Source organism: Tamandua tetradactyla, chromosome 6, assembly GCF_023851605.1.
Source record: "Tamandua tetradactyla isolate mTamTet1 chromosome 6, mTamTet1.pri, whole genome shotgun sequence".
Taxonomy (NCBI): domain Eukaryota; kingdom Metazoa; phylum Chordata; class Mammalia; order Pilosa; family Myrmecophagidae; genus Tamandua; species Tamandua tetradactyla.
The window spans coordinates 117,055,631-117,080,302 of record NC_135332.1 but is presented as its reverse complement, the minus strand read 5'-3'; the positions used below and the strand labels follow the sequence as shown (position 1 = coordinate 117,080,302).

The following is a 24,672-nucleotide window of genomic DNA, read 5'->3' as shown; positions in this document are numbered from 1 at the left end:
AAAGGAGATACAATAATGAATATGAGCCAGTCCCACTTTGAAATATTAACAATCTTACACAGCTTGAGTTAGTCCAACATAATGCTTAACCTTTTGAAATTTCAGAACATGGACTTGTGTGAGCATTCTCTGAATAGGCTATCTTCTAAATATTCAAGCAGAAGTATAGCCCATATTATCGAACATTTATTGACTCAAGAGTAGAGTTCTGTCACAGACATATCTAACAAACTGCATTTCGACAGCTTGCCATCTACTTTGGGATACAGGGCACAATTCTTAAAAATTTACACCAAAGAGTTAAGCACCAAATGATGGGAACGATCACAAATGCTGTAAGAGATTAATGGAAGAAAAGGGAAAGCTTTAGAAAAGTCATTTTACTGCAGCTTCATCTGAAAATAAGAGGTTGGACAGGACAGCTTCTTGTTCCTTGCAGATATAATGGCCAAAAATGCCAAGAAAAGGCTAGAGTGGGGAAGGCAGGTTACATTGAGAACTTGAGCAAGGCCTTTTTAAAAAGGCATAAGGAGTAGAGGAAGGGGGCATTCTGGACAGGAGGAAATATAGGAGGAATGGTCTAGAAGAAGGCTACATATAGCCCTTGAGTGGAAAATGAGTCGACCTGTCTATCAGGATCAACCCACTATCTGCCAATCGATGAAAGCAAAGAGCAACTGCTACTTAAAAACCTGGCTCAAGATGATCTGCTTGAACAAGTCTTTGCCCAGCTGATCTACATTTTAATATGTATGGGGCAACTTCTTTCCCCCACTCAGATACAGTAAGGAGACACACGTACTCTGGAAAGAAAACAGCACATGCCATTACATCTTTGAAAATTACCACTAGTTTTTGCCTGGGAGTGAAAGCTCTTCTAAGGGAAAATGAATTTGGGTGGCTCTTAAGATACTGATTAAAACAAAAAACAAAACAAACAACTGTAAAAATTATATTAAGTATTTTTAAATTTTAGTTGCTAGATCTCAACTACTCAAAAGGTTTGTATGTCTCAGAAAGAAGTCAGAAATTCCAACTCTAAAGATGAGTTTTCTGACTCAATATTGAAAATAAATTCTTAAGTTTAGATGCTTAGGGGAAAAACAGCTGGAGAATTCAGGAGCCTCCCATATTTTAATATGAAGTGACGTCATAACTGACAAAGCTTCCAAGAATTCCCAAAACTGTGTGGTTAAGCAACATCTCACAGCACAGGGAGAACGCTAGGAAGGTAGTATACTCCTGCTTGGTATACTGATGCAGTTCAAGAATATTTTTTCTTTTAGAGATTTTATTTAATTGCTTCCTTATGTTAGAAAGTAGCCTAACATTATAAATACGGTATAACAATTTATGTGCAAGCTTAAGGCTAAGGCTATGAATTTTCTGCTCTAAATTAGGGCTCGTATCATAGGATGTCTAGGGAAGATAAACTGCTTTCCTGTTATAAGTGTTTAAACTTCAGATTGGATAGAGTTTCTTTAAAAATCTGGTTACATTTGAAATTTTACAATTCAGCAAAATAATCACACAGAGATGGGTAAAGTTCATAGAATCTTGTGTAGGTAAGTTTCTAGTTAGGAAATCTTGCATCACCTCAGTCAAAGGTTGCTGGGAAATGCAATCCCAGGGATAGAAGTTCTTAACTTAAGGCTGAAGTGTATACAAAATCAACTGAAGTCCTGACGAAAGCTTCATCTTAACAATTCTTCAAATATGGAAACTACAGTTTACCTGCAACTTACATATGTCTTATTTCAAATGGCCATTGTTTGTTTGACTCAGAATTATAAACACACACAATTCTTGATAAAAAATAACCACTGGGTTTATTCGACAGTGCTGGACCTTACTCACCTAAATCACCCTCATTTCCACTGTTGTTGGCTGGCTGTTCTTGTGGTCTCCACAGCAGCAAGACCTTTAATTCAGTTCCCCAACCCCAATGCACACAATAAACACACCCACATGGACACGTGCAACACACATGAGCACAATTATATCCCCCCAAACTGTATTTGGTCATCTTACTAATTTAAAACATAGTAGTTAGCTCAGTCATCTGTATGTTCGTCTCTAGAGGTTTGGAAATGAATAAAACAAAGCTCATGTTTAAAAACAAAACAACAAGACATTAAAATAAGCTTGTTCCAGGATCAGAGAAAAGGTTTGACATTCAATAAGCAACATAAGAATAAGTACTTCTAGAGCCAGATTAAGTTTTTAAGCAGTTGCTAAAATATTAATGAGGTTTAATGTGACCTATTTAGAAGAAATAGTTCTTTGTTGTGTTCTATTAGAAGGCTAACCTGTCTATGGAAAAAAAAATCCTATCTCCTTACCTTTTTCCATATTGCATCCTTCCTGGTTACAAAAATAAAGGGGAAATACAATGAGGAAGAAAAGCATAAAGTGGATCAAGAGCATATAGAGATATGGGGGCAGGGTGGGCAAGAAGCGTCCCATCTCTCTTTACTGAAGGTGAGCTCAGCCGAAAAACTCAGAGCTGGTTTTGACCTCAAAGTAGCAAAAGGACGTCCCCCTAGCCCTTAGGCTGTAAGTTCTGAAGTTTAGACGCTGAGTTCTCATATGCCCTCCCCACCTCCTGCATCTAGTGATTTTATGCCTCCTATCAGGGTGGTTTCTTTTCTCATATCAAGGCACCTTTTAAGCTGCAAAGGCCTGGGAGATGCCTTGAAACATGACAGTACCAAGGATCCTGTGGATGGTCAATGGATTGTCAGGGTGGCCTGACAATCCCAATGGACTACAAATGCTGATCTCAGAATCTCTGGCACTTTCTAAAATGTGGCTGGAACAGTAATTTGGAAGCCTAAACTCTGACTTTAGGAATTCATAAGAACAACCAAAGTTTTACAAACTCTACAAAAAGTAAAATAAACAAACCCAGGATTCTAGGCACCCTCTTGTTATTTTTATGGCAGTCTTTCAAACTAGCTCAAAATGTTCAGTCCTTTATCTTCTCAAGAAATACTGAATTGGGGAAAAAAAGAACACAATGATTTTATAGTAACTGGCATACACTGTAATTCACCATGGGTGGGGGGGGGACATCTAATTAGAGGGAAGCTTGGGTGAAAGAGTACAGGTGGCTTTCAGGCTGGCACTGAAGTCTCTCTCCTTCCCAACCTTCTCACTGAGGAGGAACCAGTAATAAAAACAAGGATGTTTATATTTACCCAGAAGTGTGCGTGGCAATTGACCATCATGGTTCTCTCAATGAGCTCATCAGGACATTCCAGAAGGTGATGCCCAGAGACCACGCCGGCATTATTGACCAGCACCGAGACCTCACCAACCTCCTTGCGGACCCTTTCAGCCGTCAGGTAGACATTCTCCCTCTTCCCCACATCACAGGTGTAGGTAAAAACCTGCAAGTTACAGTGGGGCAGAATTTCTTCCTCACCATTCCCAGCTGTCCTCAGAGTCCAGATGAGAAGAGAAATGGAACAGAGAAGGGGGTACAGAAAGTGAGTCACATGGCAATCAATAGGACAAAGATCATACAAAACAAAAATACTACAGTGAGCTTCAAATTTCTAACACCAGAAGGCTTGCCAAAGACTGAAGTTACAGCTGCATTCCTCCCCCAAAGTCTTGGGGAATTACAGCAATTTACTGAATAACTTTGCTTAGGGGAAAGCCATGTAATTGTGACAAGCCTAGTGCAAGTCAGACCACTTGGGATCAGCTTCCTGGACCTAAAGACACCTGGAAAGAACTGATCTCAGCCCAGAGAGTAATGACCCCCTCCCAAACACACACCACATACTCATCTTGTGGGAGGAACAGTGGCCAGCAGCTCAAACTCTAGTATGAGCACCCTCAAAATGGAAGCGCACATGAAGGCTCAGAAATCAAAACTACAATGAATAATCTGAATTCATCTGAAGCCAAGAAACGAATGTAACATTTCCCATGAAAAAGCAGGGGGTCAATAGTGTGTTCTAACCGGAGTAGCTGACTCACCTAAGAAGTGCCCTTATGTAAATGAAGTTTAAAGGTAAATATGCAATTTTATCACATTTTATTCACACTAACAATTAAATAACCCCAAATCCTTTACGGAAAAATGAATACTCTTATCCTTTAGGTTTTGCAAGGAGCACAAAAACCTGCGTTTTCTACCCCTCCATCACCACTGAAACTGAACATTTTCAATCATAGATTTTTCTATCTAGATTTCGGTACCAAATGATCCATGGTGGGTAGGGGTAGTGCCCAAGTTAATCACCTCAGCATAGTCCACTGTTTTCCCTGCAAATGAAAAATTCTGTCCAAAAAGTGAGCTCATCATCAAGTCTCCTGGACCAATATTTATGATTGGTTATGGTCTCCACTTTCGCTTATTAAAAGAAAAAAATGTTTCGGATTCAGATTAGTTAAATATACAGAAATGCAGATTTCCTGGAGTTACCAAAAAACACAGGAGAGATTTACAATGAGGCTTAACTCTTTCAGCATTGCCTTAAGAGGCAGGATATCGTTCAATTAGGCCGATAATCTGTAATTAAAGCACATATCTCTGGTGAGACAATGTAATTATTTTTCTGTGGCTCAAAGTTATAGTGAAATCATCAATGCTGCCGCAGTCTAAGCAGCTCAAACCACAGTAACCGAGATACATGCAAGAGTGTCAGCACAACTACCGAGACACTTTGGTTTCCCGTCGCAAATGCGAGAAATTTATTTATTCAAACCTGCAGTAACAAGTTTCCCCTGCCTCCCCTATCTTCAGGGGACTTAGGACCTTCTCGCCTCCGTCGTCTCCAAAGAGACATAGGTTCGGCACAATTTCCCCCTCCTCAGTACGCCGGTGACCACGTTCGGGGGCAAATTCCACTCGCCCTCCAGAAGACGGACGAGGTGTTCTGTCCCTCGAGAGCCGGACTAACCGTGACAGTGGGATTCCGGGAGAGCCCCCGGGATAGGGCGCGGGGGAAAGAGGCTTGACCCAACAATGCCAGGGCGCGGGTCCGAGTTACCTTGCAGAGCGGCGGCGTCGGCCGCCTCCAAGTCGCGGTAGATGTGGCGCACCATGCCCGCCGTCTCCTCGTTGCTCTGCGTGTTGATGTCCCAGAGCACTAGTAGCGCCCGACGCCGGGCGAACTCGAGTGCGAAGAGGCGGCCCAGGCCGCTGCCGGCGCCGGTGATGAGGCACACCTGGCCCGCCACGCTCTTCTCCTTGGGCCGCACCAGCCAGCGCGCCGCGGCCAGCACGAACGCCCAGAGCACTTTGAAAGTGACCACGAAGAACTCCACCACGATGTTCATCGCGACGCCCGGCGTCCCGCACGAGCCCAGCGGCGGCGTCCGCACCCACCCCGCACCCGGCAGCCGGGCTCCCGGCCCGGGGAGCTTGTCGGAGCGGCCGGGGCGAGAAGGCTGAGCCCCGCGCCCGTCCCGGAGGTGCCCGCTGGGCTGGAGTGCGCGACGCCGCGCGTCCCGGAGCGCCCCCCGGCCGGTCCCGCCGCGGCGGCGGTGACAGGCAAGAGTTAGGCGGCGCGCGTTGCCCTCATGGCCAAGCCGCCGCCACCCGAGCGTCCCCGGAGCCGGAGCCGCGGCTCCCTCTCGCCCCGGGGGAGGGGCGCACAGCGAAGCCCGCACCCGCCAGCCGGCCGCCGCGGGAGTTGTCAACTTGACCCAAGTTGCGAGAGGGTGGGAGAGTGGGGTGCGGGGCAGAGCGAGCTCCGCGAATGGGCGACTCGCTGGGTGCAGGCGAGCGCTGCTCTACGGCTTGCCGCTGCCCCAGCGGACTCGTGTCCCCCTGCCCTGCACTCCCCGCGGCTGTCACTCGGGGCACTGGGCTCCGCCGCAAAGAGCAGCTTACAACTCGGAGCGCTCCCGACCCACTCTGAGCCGGCTCCACGCTCCGCGCTATATAACCCGCGACCGGGAAGAGCCGGCGGCGGCATCGGCCCTCCCTCCGCTCGGCCCTCCCCGCCCCCGGGCGCACCCCGCCCCCGGCCCAGCCCCCCGCCCGCCCGCCGTCCGCCGAGCCGCGGCCCAGCCCCTCTCCGACGGCGGTGGCCGCAGCCTCCAACCCTCTTCGCACCTCCCTTCGAGGCTCACGCCCCTTGCCGTGGGGTGTCCGGGCCTCCGCCTGCCAGGCCCGGCGGTCTGGAGAGCCCTAACCGCCCTGGCCATCCTCCTCCCGGCGGCCGGTACTCGCTTGCCCGGGTCCCGCCACTTTCGTTAAGTAGGGGACTTTGCGCTGGCCTGCCTGCAATCAGGCGCTTGAGCAAGACAGCCTTACAGGCTGGAGGAACGAAGAGAAGGTCCTCAGCAGGACAGCGAAGGGGTGCAGAGGTCTGAGCCTAAAATTGGCATAAAGCGGGGCCTCGGGAGCCACTCCGAATTGCGGCCAGACCTTTGGAACGCAGGTCAAAAGGCTCTCATCTTCCCTGGCTAGAGTCACCGCCGCGATCACGGTTGCCCACAGTTCTAGGCAGGCGTTGCCCTCCCGCCGGGCGAGCAGAAGAAATGATGCATGCCGGGATCTGTAGTTCGCACCGTGTGGCGTGTCGTTTGTGTGCATTACAGGGTGGAATTCGAGCCTATCGCTGTCAACGCAGCCTAGTAGCTAGGACCCCCGATCAGTCAAGGTGTCAGCACTTTGATCTTGTAATATTCATTAAAGACGCTAACCAGTGCATAGATTTTTTTCCCCATACAACTTTTTCCCGAAACTTGATCGGAAGAAGTTGAATCAGGCAGTTCTTAACTTTGCAGACGGGTTATCGGTTGTGGGTTCTTTTCTGGCTTATTCCGGGACACCTATGAATCTTGGGGCTTCCCTCTTGCCCGCTTTAAGTGGACAGTGCGCATGCGCTAACTTCTCTTTTCCGGCTGGAATCATGGAGGGGGTCGAGTGAGTTGTTTCTTGTCCTCTTCAGAATCTTTCTCCATCCCCGAAACTAGAGGCCTTGTACCCCACTTTCCTCCTACCCGACTCTAGCCTATGTCTTTGCCCCCTTGTCTGTGTATTTGTGACGCCGTATAATACTATTGGCGTGCCAGGCTGGGGCGGGATGCGGGCGGCCTTGGGGCGAAGATATTGGCGGTACCGGTTAAGGAGATAACGAGGGCTGAATATGTGCGGAACCTGCCGTTTGGGCGGGGGTCCGTTTCTCTGTTAAAGGTCTTTTGAGGCAAATGCAGAGACTCTTAAATTAAGTTCTTCCTGATCCTGGTGCTTTGCCCGGGCGTCCCTGGAGTCAGGCCTCTCCTTTCAGCATGGGGAGGTGCAAGACTTGAATTGGAGCTCTTTACTGTTTTTGAGAATTTCTAAACTCTGGTTAAAAAGTTCAGGGACCAGCATTTGCAGCACTCCTTCCGTGTAATACGTCTTAGTACTTTGGTCCGATTTTTTTATTCGTCTTTGGAGGCCAGGACTGAACCTGAATTAGGTGGAAGTTTGTTATTGTCATATTTGTGATTGCTGTTTCCAGTAACATGGCCTACGTGAAAGGTGACGGTTGTTGCCATAAAACCGTTCGTATTTTATACTACAGCATGGCAGAGCAGGTTAGATACAAGCGGTTAGAGCCAATGGCAATACTGTTGACCGACGACAGTGACAGTACAGAATGAGAGCAATACAGTGCATGAGCTTTTTGGAGTATTAATGTCTCCTGTATGTTAGAGAGAAGAAGAAGGTTCCGGCTGTGCCAGAAACCCTTAAGAAAAAGCGAAGGAATTTTGCCGAACTGAAGATCAAGCGCTTGAGGAAGAAATTTGCCCAAAAGATGGTGAGTAAACTTTTTTGATGCGCATAAGAAAAGTTCTAATGACCAGGATTGTAAATAGGTGGATGTTTTTAGTACAACTTGTTTTACTTCACATACTGTGCCAAGCAAGGGAATTATTTAGCTTCTCTTGTGGCCTTCCCAAATGAAGGATAGTATTTGTCTCATTATTGCATACCGTGGCAAAGAAAAGGTCTCAAGGGAAGACCCCTTATGTGTATTTTTAAAGTCAGTCGGTATCCTAGTTGTGCTTGGGAACTCAAAGCATATAAATGACTGGTGGTTGTTTTCAGCTTCGAAAGGCAAGGAGGAAGCTTATTTATGAAAAAGCTAAGCACTATCACAAGGAATATAGGCAGATGTACAGAACGGAAATTCGAATGGCTAGAATGGCAAGAAAAGCTGGCAACTTCTATGTACCTGCAGAACCCAAATTGGCATTTGTCATCAGAATCAGAGGGTAAGTTCGTTTTTAAAGGTTTTCTGGTTATAAAGGAGTGGTTATAGACAAGTCCAGTAAGATGTCAAAGCTTCTACTCTAGGGTCCTAGTTCTGAAACATTGGAATAAAAATCTTTTGGGGTAGATAAAACAAGGGGTTAACATTTTAATCGTTCAGTTGCAAGCAAGCCCTGTGCCCAAAGCTGTTCTAATTGAACAAGGCATTCTCTAATTAAGCTCTTGAGTTCCAGTTTCATGGAGATTATCTTCAAAAGTAGTTAAAATACATGTCATAAGTGCTATAACAAAGAGGTTTGCAGAACTGGGAGGAGGTAAAGGGATCGGGAAAATTTTAAATGTCAAAGATATGTTCCAAAAGATGGTTTACTTGGAGGAAGAGGCAAGTTGAATGGAATTTGAGGAGGTGATAGGTGTTAGTATAATTTAGCTAACTAAAGGGAAATTGCCAGTGGTCTTTGTAACATGAAGGGGTCAAAAATTATTAGTTTACTGTCCTTTATTAACAAAAATTTTGATTAAAAACCTGATGATTTTCCCCCCTTTTCCATGTAGTATAAATGGCGTGAGCCCAAAGGTCCGAAAAGTGTTGCAGCTTCTTCGCCTTCGCCAAATCTTTAATGGCACCTTTGTTAAGCTCAACAAGGCCTCAATTAACATGCTGAGAATTGTGGAACCATATATTGCATGGGGGTAAGTCTTCTCCTTTATTTGGTAGTGATTTGTTACCAAATAAAATTAGTTTCATAATGTTGCTAGGTGCATCTTATGTGTTTTAACAGTGATAACCTTATTCTTTGGTTTTGTGTCTGCCTTCCATAATTCAGCTACCCGAACCTGAAGTCAGTGAATGAACTGATCTATAAACGTGGTTATGGCAAAATCAATAAGAAGCGGATTGCCTTGACAGATAACGCTTTGATTGCACGATCTCTTGGTAGGTTCTGTGAATTTAAGAAAAGTTTGACATTAGAATAAAGTGGTAATTTCTGGGATCTTGTGGTCCTGCGTTTCCCACTATATCATGTATTTTCTACAGTGCTAGGTTAAGTCTAAGGAAAATGGAAGGTGTGTTTTCATTGTATGAACCCTCTTTGTAAATAAAGCTATGTATTTCACCCTGCATTCCTTTACTCTTGATTTAACTGTCACGGCCTATACTTGGCATTCATTCGATCCCTTAAAAGTTAATAAATTTTAACCTTAAATATTTCAGGTAAATATGGCATCATCTGCATGGAAGATCTGATTCATGAGATATATACTGTTGGGAAACGCTTCAAAGAAGCAAACAACTTCCTATGGCCCTTTAAATTATCTTCTCCCAGAGGTGGAATGAAGAAAAAGACCACCCATTTTGTAGAGGGGGGAGATGCTGGCAACAGGGAAGACCAGATTAATAGGCTTATTAGAAGGATGAACTAAGGTGAGACGCTGCATCCTGAGAGAGGTTTACTTAATACCAAAGTAAAAGTGACAGTAATCTTGAATATTGTATTCCATTAAATATTAATGGAGGGTTGGTTGAATTTTAATCAATACTTTTTATTTAAAAAAAAACCTCAAATCTTAAGTTGATTTAGTTGTTCCCTTTGAGGACATTATTACATTTATAAATGGAAACTGAAGGACTGTCCTTAAAAATGTCAACTGAGTTAGTACTGCCTTGTATATGTCTAATTTATGTTAAGTCTTAGTTGTTAAGGTGATTTCTTTAATGGTTTTTTTTTTCCTCTTTTAGGTTTCTGCGATTATTTTTGTAATCTGGTCAATTAATAAACAGTGACTGCTTTCAAATTGAAATGTATTATTGTATTGGTGACTTTGTCAGCCTGCCTTTGCCTTCCTTTAACTGTTATGACATCTTGTAATAGAATTAACCTAAATCAATAGCTCCATTGTATACAAAAACTAGGGTCTAGTTTGTATCTTGTGGGAACTTGTCAGGGTTTATTTTTTGTTATAGGTTTTTTTATCTACGGAAAAAAACCTTAGTTTTGATCTTTGAATTCGTTTAATTCAATAATAGAATAATAATAATAATATTATTATTAATAATAATAGAATAAGCCAAAATGGATCTATTTTATTTCAAGAAAGACTATTCCAGAGGCATTTGTGCATGATTTGTAGGTAATCCTGTATGTTACACATAACAGGATTCTATTGCTGAAGTTCTATTTCTTGGGCTTTGGTTTGTCTGTATATTGTACTGTGTAAATGTGGTTTTTCTTTTGCATTTAGTGTCTTAGGAAACTTGGGTTGATGTACAAAAAATGTATATATTAATCTCTAGGTGGAGCCAAAGGGTTTTGAAATTTCCTATGGCTTTGTTTCAACTCTTTTAGTAAAGTACAGCCCCCAGACTTTGAAGAAAGGTGGTGAGTTATGTCTTAGTCTAGGTGTTTTTTTGGGGTGCTTGAGTATCCAGTATCTTGAAAAGTAGGAGGGGCTTCAGGTTTTAGAGGAATAGTGGTGGCCATCAGTATCATCAGAATTAAGCATATCTAGTTATCAAAATAAAATTGTATAAATGGCATATTGCCAAACAACTAGGCATGCCTATTTGAACTAAATAGAAATTCAGTGGAGAGATGTCCTGGCTGGGCAAATTAAAGATGTGGCCTTCTACATAGAGAGTGGGGGTGTTTAGCAAAGTTTTTTGAGCTGTTTAGGGGTAGAAAGATTCTGTAGGGCTGTCTAAAAAGAGATGTGGGTGGCCTCTGTGGATGGACACATTTCTGCTTTTATCGTGGAAACTATTTTCGAAATCATTTTTCAAGATGATCAGAGAGTAGGGAAATGTACAGGAGGATTAGGGAGGAGTTGCAGAGATCCAGGATTGCTGTCGAAACCCTGAAGCCCTTGGAGGGGGATTTAAAGAACGTCAGCAGTATCAGAGAGCAGTGATGAATAAACTAACACTCATGCAGTAAGGTGACAACTTCATCCCTCATTTTCCTAGGGAGTGAAGTTGGATAATCCTTTGAACACAACAAGGTTGTGAACACCAAAATTAATGGGTAAGAAAATGTTTTGTGAATTCTCGGGATCCATTCAAATGCAGGTGAAAGCCTCTTTGTAGAAAACTCATTTCCTAAAAATGATTTCATTACCTACAAGGGACTCTGCTTTCTAGCCCACCAACCTATCCAATTACTGAGTACTCTGGGCTCGGCTTCTACAAAAATTAACCTCCCATATGTTTATCCATTTGTACCCTTCAAAGTTCCAGCTCTCTCTGAAGCCAATCTTCCTCATTTTAGTCCATGTTGTCCACTGTACTCATTGACCTTTTAGTCAGTGTTACCTAGTATTACTGGTCTTAGAGGTTCATTTGTGGTAGGCTGCATTAGGTGTGCTGGCTCTGGATTGAGATTGCTTGGGTTCATATCAAGCCTCCATTTGGCTTGGGCTAGTAGCATAACCTCTCTCTTAATTTCCCTATCAGCATAATAGTGAAAATAGTGCTAATTTCATGGAATTGTAAAAAAAAAAAAAGTCAGGTTATGTAAGATGTTTAGAATAGTGCACGGCACAACCAAGTGCTAAATAAATGCTACTTACTATGTAATGTAGTTTAAAGTGGGCATACAATAGGGAATAGCCTCTCTGCTTTCATATATCAGTAATGGGCCAGATCCACATGAAACAAATGTAGTGGGATGAGTGCTACAGGGAAGTACAGATTGTTAGAATTATTGGGGACTTCAGGGGTCCACTCTAGAGGAAAACTGACAATATTCTGTTGCCACAGATATGGTATCAAAGCAGCTGCAACACTGCATCCATGCCAGTGCCGCCTTTCAATTAAACTGTAGAACTTTTTAAAGGTAGGCTTTTTTATCCTGCCCAGTATTTGGCAAATAATAATTCGACATTCCTTAAATTAATGTATTTGTTTCCTATTGCTGCAAATTACCACAAGCTTAAGTGACTTGACACAAATTTATTCTCTTACGATTCTGGAGGTCAGAAGAAATCAGTTTTACTGGGCTAAAATCAAGGAGTTTTGGAGCCTCTAAGGATAATCCATTTCCTCACCTTTTCCAGCTTCTAGAAGCTGCCTTTATGTCTTGGTTCACGGCTCCTTCCTCCATCTTCAAAGCACATCAGTCCAGCCTCTGCATTCATCCTTACATTTCTCTTTGGCTTGGATCCTTCTGCTTCTCCCTTATGGCTACACAGGTCCCACTTGGATAATTCAGGATAATAATCCTTAATTTAAACGCTTCTGCAAAATTCCCTTTGCTTTGTAAGGTACCATTCAGCCGGTTTCAGTGATTAGGAGGTGGACATCTTTTGGGGGCTACCCCCAAAATAGCCTCCCCTTCCCCCACATACACTTTTCCATATAAATGCATATTTGCAAATATGACAGTTTGTCTTTATTTAGTCCTAAACATCATTTCTTACAGATTTGTGCAATGTCCGTTTTCCCTTACCTGTCCTCCCCTTCCGTTCTCCATTGTAGCCCTGGAACTTTGTGTACCTGTGAGACACCTAAGACCCAGGAGGTGTTCTGCAAGTCCAAAAGGCAGCATCGCTCACATAAAACAATTGTAAGAGAAATTGAAAAAGATCAGGCATCAATTAGAAGTAAGAAGCCAAAAAGTCCCTTGAGAGATGGGAGAAAGTATATGGAAGTATTAAACTTTACCACCAGGGAAACACCTGCTAATGGCTCAAACATTAGGGACTCCCAAGTCAATAGGTCAAGCCCTTGATCTTAAGACTTGTTCTTGCGAAGCTTATTTATGTAGTGGAGAACCTCGGCCTACCTGTAGTTATGCATGAGAGTTACTTCCAGAGGACCTTTTTTGTTACTAAGATGTGGCCTCTAAGCCCAATTCTGCAAGTAAAATCAATCCCGGTCCCCTACATGGGCCATGACATCCAGGGGTGAAAGTTCCTGGAATTCTGGGATTTAACTCCCAGGGATGAGCCTGGCTCTGGCACTGTGGGGTAGACACTGCTTTCCTGACCTAAAGGGGGAAATAAGGTATCAGTGGCTAGGAGAGATCAGATAGAGGCTATTTTTTTTCCTTTAATATATTTTTTATTCAACATATAAACAAACAGTCTTACCATATGACATTCCATTCTTGTTACATCATAACTCACAATATCATCACATAGTTGTATATTCATCATCGTGATCATTTCTTAGAACATCTGTATTAATTCAGAAAAAGAAAACATTCATACATACCATACCCCATACCCACCTCCCTTTCATTGATCACTAGCATTTCAATCTACTAAATTTATTTTAACATTTGTTCCCTCTATTTTTAATCCATATGTTTTACTTGTCTGTCGATAAAGTAGATAAAAGGAGCATCAGACGAGGTTTTCACAATTACACAGTCATGTTGTGAGAGCTATATTATTATACAATCATATTTAAGAAACATGGCTGCTGGAACATAGCTCAACATTTTCAGGAAGTTCCCTCCAGTTACTCTTGGGCAAGCTGCGCCTATATATTGCTGTTTACCATGGTTTGCCAAAGTCCAACCGAAACCATTCCTGCTAATCCTAAAGAACACCTAGGCTGTTAAGATTCTACAGTTCTAGGTTCCATGCACTATGATTACTTTCCAGACACTTAAAACCTCCAGATGGGTTCCTAGGCCCGAGAAGTCCTAAAACCCAGAGGGGCCAGCCTCTCCAGAACATCAACTAGTTCCATCCCCCTGTCCTATATTATTGACAGCACTTTCCAATATGAAAAAGTTAGAATGGGTAGAGCCCAAATACCTCTAAAGATTGGGAGAAAGATGAAAGGAGAAGGTGGAGCTGGCTTGGACCCATGGCCCTGCCTCAGTGAGAAGACTGACCTGCACTCCTTGCGGAGCCCCGTTCTCCCAGGGCCTCACCTGAGCAATGTCCTTCTACTTGGCAGCGATTTGCTGTAGAACTGCCAGGGATGGGATGTTAAAAACCGGAAGCTGAGTTTACCTATTTCCTCTGCATGACAAAGAAAGACTTGAAAAATGGTTAAAGAATAAAATATGATTCATGGGTTCCCAGTAAATACCAATTCCTATGTTGTGACCGTTTTACTCCTGACTCTCTTGACTTAGATGGGGTATTTGATATTTGAAACAAACTGCAATTCCAACAATATGCCAGAAAACATTCAGGTATTACAGACAGGAAGGGGTTAACGTTGAGCATAGCCGGCAGATTGCCAGACAGGTGATCAGGTGGAGAGGGTAAGAGGGAAAGATAATTGTAAAAACAAATACTTGAGAAAAAAAGAAAAATGTGTGCTTTTACTGAGTAATAATCTTTTTAAACAATTTTTGATTATGAAGCATAGCTTAAAGCACGTAAGCAAAAGATAACATTTAAATTATTAATATAATGAGTAAGAATTTTTTACTGGTCTTCTGAATGGTCTGAAACTTCCCTCGCATATTGAATATGCTTAATGTTTTTTTTTTTTGGCATGGGCAGGCACCGGGAAACAAACCTGGGTCTCTGGCATAACAGGTGAGAATTCTGCCTGCTGAGCCACTGTGGCCTGCCTGCTTAATGCTTTTGAGAAGCACTTTAAGGTTTATTAGTATATTTAGAACATATGTTTTTAACTGAATAACCAACTTGGCCAGTGTGCTGCTTAGAGTTACAAATTAACTTATCAGAATGAATTAATAAGCGAATGAGCCTAGAAAGGACATCATTTTTTAAGAATTTGAAAATATTTTCTCTGGAAAAAACTTCCAAAAAAAGCCTCATAAGAAAAAATTGGAGGGCGGGCCACGGTGGCTCAGCAGGCAAGAATGCTTGCCTGCCACGCCAGAGGACCCAGGTTCGATTCCCTGTCCCTGCCCACGTAAAAAAAAAAAAAAAAAAAAAAGGAAGGTGAAAAAGAAGAATCTTTTGCATTAAATGAGCCTTCAAAAAATACAGCTAATAAAGATGTGCTCCCTGAATTTGCTGAATTACTTGATTCATCTGCCTTGGACTGCCACAGCTCCAAAAACAAAAGATATACAGAATAACATATTAATCTTTAACCTGGTTAAACAAGATATTGAAAAAACACTTTGGAAACATCAGTTAACCAAGATACAGATGTAGGTGTTTTTCACACATCTTTTGACACATTATTATTTTGACAACTTCAGATTCAGAAAGTAGTCAGCAGCCTTTGAAAACTCAAGAAGTGCTTGAAATAGCTACCAATCATTTTGCTAATCCAAATTTTACAAATAACTATGGAAATTAATTCAGCACAGAATTAATTAATCCAGTCTTGTTCAGCACAATTGCTCAGTTGAAGAATTAAACAAAATAAGGAATCTGTTATTGCCATTTTTGTACCCACTGAAAATCCTAGACCCTCTAAAACTCTGCCCAACCAGAAACTGGAAATGGAAGACAAAGACACTGAAAACTCCTTATATAAGGATATAGACTGGAACAGAAGTTTCACAAATATTGCAGACATAAATAAGGAACATTTATGGCAGAAAGTTTCCAAGTTGCGTTCAAAGTTAACACTGTTTGAGCTACAAGAGCAACAAACTCTAGGAAGATAGAAATCTTTGGAAGCTCTTATAAGGCAGTAGAATAGGAAAACTGGCTATGTGAAGAAAATGTCAAGATTATAGAAATTTCACAACATACAAAGTTATTATGATATAAAGAGGTTGCAAAGTTATAAGTAAGCTTTTTTTGCAGCCAAACCAAAATATAGCAAAAGTCAACTTTTTCCAGTATAAATTTCTCATTTTAATGAAGCTATGAAAGTGCTCTAATGTTATAAACTACATTCTGTTCTTGTAATGCTCATTTTTGAGAAAAACGAGAGCTTTTAACTATAGAGAATGGCTCTATTCTTTGAAATAATTTTCCAAATTAAAGTTAAAATATAGTAAGTGATACGATTTAAGTCATAAAATGAGAGAACTCTGTGATATGGTGTCATGGTCAGGTTCATGTGTCAACTTGGCTAAGTGGTAGTACCTGTTTGGTTGGACAAGTGCTGGCCTGTCTGTTGCGATGAGGACATTTCATAGAATTAGATCATGATCACATCGGCTGCATCCACAGTTGATTCCATTTGTAATCAGCCAAGGGGAGTGTCTTCTGCAATGGATGATGCTCAGTCTAATCACTGGAAGCCTTTAAGGAGGATTCAGAGGAGACAGGCTTTTCCTGTCTTGGCTGGTGAGTCTCTCCTGTGGAGTTCATCCAGACCCTCCATCGGAATCGTCGGCTTCACAGTCTGCCCTGTGGATTTTGGACTGTGTTCCTGTGGTCATGTGAGACACTTTTATAAATTTTATATTTGCGAGGGTTCCCTGTGGATTCTGTTTCTCTAGAGAACCCTAACTAATACATCTTGGTACCAGGAGTGGTTCTTAACAAACAGAATGTTAAAAATGGGTTTTATGAATGGATTTCTACTCTGACTGGATTCAAGGGCACTAAGGACTCTGATTCCCATAATCAGAATGACACTCCCAATCCATGGAGTGAGTTGGCAAAAGAGATAGTCAAAACATCATCATTTGATTCTCCTAATGCTTCACTTGTAGGAAGCCAGGCTCTGGGGGATAATGTATTTGACACCTTTAAAGAGTTTTGTGGAAATAAGAGGTATAGAGATGTTGGCTGGTTGTTGTTAAATACACTGGCTACATTAAGGAGTGAAAAGGATGGGCTTAAGGCTTCAAACAGGAAGCTTAAGTGCCGTCTGACAGATGTAGAAGTTTCTATGAATATCCTGAAGGAAAATCTTGTTTCCTGTAGCCGTAGACTTGAGATCTCTGAGAATCAGACTCAGAATCTTATTAGAGTAGCAACTTTACAACATAAACTGAAATCTCAATGTTGCATGGTGTCTGCCATTAAAGTAAGGGCATTGATTGGAAAGGAGTGGGACCCTGGAAAATAGGATGGTGACATATGGATTGATAATGATGTCAGGGGTGAGGTTGAAACCCTAATTTTTGCTGAGTTTTCTCTAGATAACCCTGTAATAGTCTGCCCTGTGGACATAGCCGCCCCACCTCCAGCCTGCCATGAGGAGTTGGCCACCCAACCTCCTCCTGAAGGGATTAGCCCTGGGTGATTAATCCTGTTTTACCAGATGAAACTGCAAATGAATGCCCTGAAGCAAATGACTTGGAAGATATTTCTAATTCTTTCCATTACCCAACCCCATCACCCCTCATTTCTTCCAGACCTATAATTAGACTAAAGTCCCAATAGGCCCCTAAAGGTGAGGTATCAAAGTATCACACATGAGGAGGTAAGTTATACTCCAAAAGAACTGTGTGAGTTTTCCAGTTTATGTAGTCAGAAATCAGGATTTTAAGGGTGTGGGATAATGGTGGGAGGGATATAAGGCTGGATCAGGCTGAATTTATTGATATGGGCCCACTAAGCAGAGATTACATTCAATGTTATAGCTTGAGGGGTTAGAAAATGTATTAACAGTTTGTTTGGATGGTTGGTTGAAACATGGAATGGGTAGTGGAAGAAGGTAGTGATAAATATAAAGTACGACCAGGTGATCAGTTACAGAAACAAGGACTGTGATGCTGTTTTGTTCCTGTTACACTATTTAAGTTGTAAGATATCAAGTTTAAGAATGAATATTACCCAAGACTTGCACCCTATTCTGGAGAGAGTTAATGTGTTTCCAGTTATATGCAGGATAGTTGAGTATTGTTAGGTGAAAGGAAAATAAAATGTGTATTTTAATGTTTTCTATTTAGAAAGAAATAAGCTGTCTATTAAGACAGCTTAATTGAACACCATAAGTACATGGAACTCTGAGTAGGACATGAGATTTTGTTGGTTTGTCCAGAGTGATGGCCCGATAAATCCCAGAGTGATTTGAACAGTGAATAAAAAAGTGTTTGCAAAGTCCCCTTTGGGGAATGGTGAGAGAGGGGGAAAATTCAACATCCCCAAGTTGAATTCTTGATATTCTCATAAGGAGTGTGGACAACCAAAGCTATAGGCTGAGCCCCCAATCTTGGGGTTTGTTCATATGAAACTTAACCCCACAAAGGATAGGCCAAGCCTACTTAAAATTAGGCCTAAGAGTCACCCCCTTAGAACAACCTCTTTTGTTGCTCAGGTGTGGCCTCTCTCTCCAGCCAACACAACAAGCAAACTCACCGCCCTCCCCCTGTTTACATGGGACATGACTCCCAGGGGTGTGGTGGACCTTCCTGGCAACGTGGGACAGAAATCCTAGAATGAGCTGAGACTCAGCATCAAGGGATTGAGAAAACCTTCTCGACCAAAAAGAGGAAGAGTGAAATGAGACAAAATAAAGTGTCAATGGCTGAGAGATTCCAAAGAGTTGAGAGGTTATCCTGGAGGTTATTCTTATGCATTGTCAAGATGTAATGGAGAGGCTGGAGAGAACTGCCTGAAAATTTAGAGCTGTGTTCTAGTGGCCATGTTTCTTGGAGATGATTGTATAGTGATGTAGCTTCCACAGTGTGACTGTGTGATTGTGAAAACCCTGTCTAATGCTCCTTTTATCTGCCTTATCAACAGACGAGTAAAACATATGGAATAAAAATATATAATAGGGGGAACAAATGTTAAAACAAATTTAGATTAAAAAAAAAGAATCTAGGCTACTGGAACACAGCTCAACAGTTTCAGGTACTTCTCTCTAGCCACTCCAATATACCATAAACTAAAAAGGAATATCTATATAATGCATAAGAATAACCTCCAGGATAACATCTTGACTATTTGAAATCTCACAGCCACTGAAACCATATTCTGTCTCATTTCTCTCCTCCCCCTTTTTGGTCAAGAAGGCTTTCTCAATCTCTTGATGCTGGGTCCTGGCTAATCCGGGGCTTTCTGTCCCATGTTGCCAGGGAGATGATTTAAGCTTTTGAATATTCTATACTCAAGGTTATATTTGTAAATAAAAAATATGAAAATGAGGTTAAAAAATTTATATATATATGTGCACGTATATTTTAGAAATCATAGTTTATAACTTTTCATTATAGCTGTACCTTTTTAAAAGTCTGTGCTTCTGTCATTTTTAAATTCCAGAATGATACAGTAATATTTTATACTATACATTCCCATTTCTGCTTACTTTAATGACATTTATAGGCAGGAAATTACAGATAAGTGATGAGGACCTTAGGGAGACAAGTAGGACAGAGAAGTGATGGTGATGTAAATAAAAATACTGTGAAGTCCACAAGAATTTAAGAAAAATGAATGTAAAAGCAAGGACTTAGTGGTAGTAACACAAATCTGAAAAACAGATGATAATGTTCTCTTAAAACTGGCAGTATAATTAAAAAGCCTATGATTGTCCTATTGTTTATGGGCAGGTTCCTCTAGCCTGACTCTTAGTTTTCTAATCCATAAAATAAAAGATGCTATTACTGGTGGTACAAGTGTAGCTCAGTGTTAGAATTCTTGCCTGTCATGTGAGAGACTGGGTTCCATTCCCAGAGCCACCTGCACGTGCAAAAACAAAGATACTATTACCTATCCTGTAGGATGGATTTGGTCCTGGAGAATAGGAGGTGCTCAATAAATATTAGTTGTCTCTGGACAGCAAATAGAATATTAATTGTTTTGTAAATGCATGGTGATTATTTCTGGCCAGATTTCACTTATTATCTTCAGGCTAATGAATGTGTGTTGTCTAACTATAAAAAGTTGCTTAGAGGTGTCCTTTTTGGGGACTGCGGGGTGGGAAGGTGGGCGGAATTTTGCATAAGTTATGTGCAGATAATTGGTAGAGTTAATATACTATTTTATGTATTCCCATGTTGCATTTTGCTAAGACTAGTAATGAAATTAAATAATACAGATGAAAATAAGATCCTTTATAAATCACAGTAATATGTAGTTTGAACTCAGTTTTTAATAGTGGACATTATAGTAATTTTCTATTTGATTAAAATTATAGTTTACTCAGGAATAATTTAAACCATGAATATAATTTTAGTTCTTTAAACTTAATAAATTTTAAGTATTTAAGATAAAAAAATAAAATTTAAAAAGGAGGTAAAGTTATAACAGAGAAGATAAGATTTAACAAATGAGTATGACTGCTGAGTCACTATATTGATATTTCATTTAGTCTCCAGTGTCTTAGAAGGAAAAACCTAAAATTGTGGAACTGTAACACAAACCAAAGTCTGAAATCTGTACTATAACTAATTGTTGCAGTATGCTTTGAAATGTGTCTTTATATATATATATGTTATTTTTCACCATAAAAAAAAAGCAACTATAGTCTGCCCTGCATATATCCTCTTCTTCCCCACCCACTGCTCCCAGTGGTTTAGTAATAATTAAAACCCTAGAGTATGTAGTATACAAGACCATCATCTGGCCCTGCCAACATCTTTGATATTTCATTTCTGGTTCCCCATCTATATTTTTTATTATTTTTTAATGCCAAGCGTCTGTTGTAGGGTCTTAGCTAATTCTTTTGTCTAGAAAACTCAGCTCCCGGGTGTGTGTGCTTGCCTCTTTTTCATTCTGGTCTCATTTCCTTAGAGATCTTCCCTAATATCTCTTCCATATAAACCTGTTTTTCTTCATAGTATTTCTTACTATCTGAAATTCTTTTTGCATTTACTTGTTTATTTGTTGCTTTTTACATTCCGTCCCCAATATAAGGTTTGAGTTTTTTCCCTCTCTTCTGGCACAGTGCCTGGTGAATATCCTCCTGAGGACACTAGCCATTTAAAAAAAAGTTTGCATCTCCAGTTTCTGGCACCTTGTAGTCCTTGGGTATTGGGGGTGGGGAATGGTGAAAAGAGGAGATGTGGGGGCTGGAATGTGGATTTAATGGAATTTTTTTTTTTAACTTTGTAGGACTCAGAAAGTTGAGTTTTGTTATGTAGGCAATTAAAGATAGGAGGGTCTTTGAGCAGAATCAGAGGTGCTCTGTCAGAGTCTCATAGGAAGGTCAGTTGAAAAGGAAGAGACTTCATCCTGAGTGCCCATTACGAGCAAAAGTTGTAAAAATGCCTCATTTATAACCAAATAATTGAAACATAAGCATAAGTAATAAAAAAGAACAGTGGGACTGTAGGAGATGTTTCATGCTGTAAGGAATGGAAAATTTCATGAAGGAGGTAGAATTTGGACACCTGGTGATAGAAGACCATGAGCAAAGAAAGGCATGGGAATAAGAAAAGGTAAATGGGTTAAAATTAAGATGTGATAGCAACACTCAAAAAGTAATTGTTGTAATATTAAAAGGTAATTTTAATATTAAAACATGCAGTCGCTTAACTGTGTGCCAGTGTATCATTCAATCCACATAATTCTAGGTTGTTGATTCTCCACTTTGATTGCAACCCCCAGAACTGAGGTCTTAATTGATTTTTGGCACTGGCCCCAGTTCTGCATGTAATTTTCAATGTGTAGCCTATTATGTAAGCATAACAGTATCCACAGTTTTAAAATGAAGGGATGATCTGCTCCTGCCCAAGTCAAACAGCTAGTAAGTGGTGGGGCCAGTATTAGATTCCAGGTCTAATTTGAGTAGGTTTTCTTAACCAGAGGAGCTAGGAAGGATTAATTTCAAATTTAGGTAACTCAGGAATGAGAACTGAGAAAAGTGGTCAGTCTTAAGCAGTTTCCAGTTTTGGGGGATCTGAAACCTTATTACCAGAGCTAAGGCTTGCAACCCTTGTCCGGGTCTAGAAATGAAGGCAAAGGGTAGAAAATTTACTTTGGCAAAAAAGCATAGATACTAAAATACAACTGTGTGTAAGTAGAGTCCTAGGCTCCCAAGGGAATGGGACTCAAATAATCTTTCACCAAAGGGCCAAAACAAAGGAGTAATAGAAACATGGAATCTGGGTAGCATGGGTGTGAGAATTTGAAAATGACCTTGCCACTTAAATTAGATGGGTAGTTGGATATTGCTGGGGTAATATTGTAGCCAAGAAATTAGGTTTTAAGGGATGATTTTGATTACTGAATCATATTCCTTTCTGCTTTCTGGTATATTAGAGGAGTCATAGGGAAATACCTGAAATCCCTAAACTATAATTCATAGTTTATAGCATAACTGATAGCATAACTGAAATTATTGTAAAAGCTCTTATCTTGTGCCTTTGTGCCTGTAAGAGCTGTTACTCCCTTTATCTGGTGATTTTCTTGTAGGGCGAAAGGCCCTAAGACTAATGAAGAACTTGAAGACAGCCATTAACTAGCTCCAGTCCCTTATATTTGTAAATCATAACTGCTACTAGATTCTGCTAAGTAAAAAATAACTTGTCTCCTTTTTGGCTTACATTTTTAGTATTGATAGCTCTGCCTTCTCTCCTTTCAGCTTATGTTCTCCTATTGAAATGATGATATCACTGTCTCCTTTTCTGCTTTGAACTTGCTAACAGAAAGGACCTCATCTTCCTTTGCTAAAATCCTTAGAAACTTCGAACTTAAACTTGGGGAGACAGATGGCCTCTAGGCCATCTGCTCTCCTACTAGGCACCTAGTAATAAACTCCAGCTTTCTTTGAAACTCTGGTGTCTCAGGAATTGGTTATTGAGCTCGTGAGGCAAAAGAATCCATGACCTTTGTACAGTAATGACATGTGAGGGGTCCAGACTCATCAAAATCCGATTATTTTGATTCTGATAAGTTTTTGATAAATTGGGGTACAAACAACCTAGAAAACTTAGGTCCCAACTATCCCCTCTTTATTGCCTTGGTGCTTTGTTACCTTCGTACCCCACTCACCTTGTGTCCGGACTGGCCCCTGTTCACTTGGGGGTGAGAGCGCAGCGGGCTGGCAGCAACCCAGCCTGGATCCTAGCTCTCTCTTGGCTGTGCCCGCAAAGGCTGCGCGCTGCAGAACTTGTAGAACAAGGCCCGGGTGCCTAGCAACCGGCGCGCGCCGGGAGGGCGGGGCTCGGCCGCCTGGGAGCCTCTGGGCCGGGCGGGCTAAGCGCAGCGCTCGGTCCGGAGCATCGCAGGGCTGCCTCCTGCCGAGCATGCTCGTCCGGTGTGCGGCGCCAGTGGGAGCGCGCGCCCACCCGCCGCGCCCCGCCGCCCGGGCCAGCCCCGCGGCACGGCCGGACAGGGGCAAGAGCTCAGGTCGGTCCCCGGCCGCCGCCCGCTCCCGCTCTGCTCCCTGCCCCCTCTGCAGGAGCCTCCGACCGGGGCGCAACGGGCAAGGCCCGCCAAGAAGCCCTCCACCTCGGTGGAGCTGCGGGGACTGTGAGTGCGGGAGGCAGGGCGGGTCTTCGGGGAAGAATCCCGGCTGGGGAGCAGTGGGGGTCCGAGAAGGCCGGGAGATCTTGCCGGGGCAGGGCTGGAGGGGAGGTTATCTGGACACCGGGGTCATCTGCTCCGGCCTCCTCTCCTGTCTAGGAAAAAGTCTAGCGAGGCTAAAGGTCATTCCAAGGATTCTCTGGTAGCACTAACTTCATGAGGTAGTTGACGGGAAGGCAGGGCATGAGAAACTGGCAAGGCAAGGCTGTGGTGAGGGGTCGGGTGAGAGTGAGGAGCATGAAACCAGGGGAAGAGGGCCTGCCCATCAGATTAATATTTCCTTTACGCACCGCTCACTTACTGGGAAGGACAAGCCACACACCTACATCCTTAAGTGGACACACCCTTCACGGTTGGCTCTCCAGCCCTCCCAAGTGTTAAATTTAACAGGGGGAGTGTGTTTCCTTTCTTTAACTGCCACTGTATTCTCTCTCTACACACTTGCATCCCCACTGTATTCTCCTTCTACCACAGTTGTGCCCTCGCTGTATTCTCCTACCACACTTGCATGCAGCCATGTGGACCAGAATTTGGGACAGTGATCATATAAATTAGATTGTTCTAAACCCCATTTCATTGCAATTTTGCCTTGTACCTCTTCTGATTTACCTATAATTTATGTGTGTATGTATATGTTTTCACAAGGGGTTAAGATACTAGAAAGGATTTGTATACTGCTGTATAGATTTTCCTCTACTTTTTGAGGGGGTGGGTATAGGCATCATGAAAACTAGGAGTCGCTTCAGGAAAATGCACATCATTTTGAGTTCTTCCTTGCATTTTAAAAGTGCATCATAGTTACATTACATTAATACTTCTCATTCAAACAGCACAGAAGTACATAAGTCAAAAGTGAAAGTCCTCTTTACTTTGTACTCCTACAGGTTCCTAATGTAGTGTTTATTCCTCCATTCAGTTTTCTTTTTTTCTGAGGGGTCATGAATAGGGTCATATATGAATTCTTTTCATAATTTTTTTCATTTAGCAGAATATAGAGAATACCTTTCCATGTCAGTTTACTTAGGCCTACATTGAATATTTCATAGTACAAATGTATTATAATTTCTGCAGTCATTCCTCATTAAGGTTGGTTCCAATTTTTCCTTGTTACAAACAACGCAACAATGAACATTCTTATACGTGGGAACAGTTCTATAGAATGAATTCATAGAAGCAGAATT

At 41.9% G+C, this 24,672-nt stretch overlaps 3 protein-coding genes and 1 pseudogene across 5 annotated transcripts in view; 3 read left to right on the top strand and 1 right to left on the bottom strand.

The window, feature by feature from the left end:
* The window catches only part of RDH10 (retinol dehydrogenase 10), a 28,499-nt gene extending 21,607 nt beyond the window's left edge, over nucleotides 1-6,892 (bottom strand). Inside the window, exons 1-2 of one of the 2 annotated variants that reach the window (XM_077166998.1) lie at nucleotides 6,392-6,892; nucleotides 3,201-3,392 (exon numbers count right to left, since the gene is read on the bottom strand). In XM_077166998.1, coding sequence (XP_077023113.1) covers nucleotides 3,201-3,392; nucleotides 6,392-6,559 — 360 coding nt within the window. In that variant the 5' untranslated portion in view covers nucleotides 6,560-6,892. Of the gene's footprint in view, nucleotides 1-3,200; nucleotides 3,437-5,006; nucleotides 5,333-6,391 lie in introns of those variants that run through there. The other variant, XM_077166997.1, reaches the window with a different exon arrangement.
* Nucleotides 6,770-10,034, top strand: RPL7 (ribosomal protein L7). The gene is made up of 7 exons (XM_077166999.1): nucleotides 6,770-6,892; nucleotides 7,667-7,772; nucleotides 8,063-8,229; nucleotides 8,783-8,920; nucleotides 9,055-9,164; nucleotides 9,444-9,653; nucleotides 9,969-10,034. The coding sequence occupies exons 1-6, from the start codon at nucleotides 6,801-6,803 to the stop codon at nucleotides 9,650-9,652; spliced, it is 822 nt and encodes a 273-aa protein (XP_077023114.1). The 5' UTR covers nucleotides 6,770-6,800; the 3' UTR covers nucleotide 9,653; nucleotides 9,969-10,034.
* A 5,047-nt stretch (nucleotides 10,035-15,081) lies between these two features.
* Nucleotides 15,082-15,990, top strand: LOC143688737 (THAP domain-containing protein 5 pseudogene; annotated as a pseudogene).
* A 7,311-nt stretch (nucleotides 15,991-23,301) lies between these two features.
* Nucleotides 23,302-24,672, top strand: part of C6H8orf89 (chromosome 6 C8orf89 homolog) — a 37,912-nt gene continuing 36,541 nt past the window's right edge. For both annotated transcript variants that reach the window (XM_077166993.1, XM_077166995.1), the window contains exon 1: nucleotides 23,302-23,437. The gene's annotated coding sequence lies outside the window, so the exon portion shown is untranslated. The remainder of the gene's footprint in view (nucleotides 23,438-24,672) is intronic.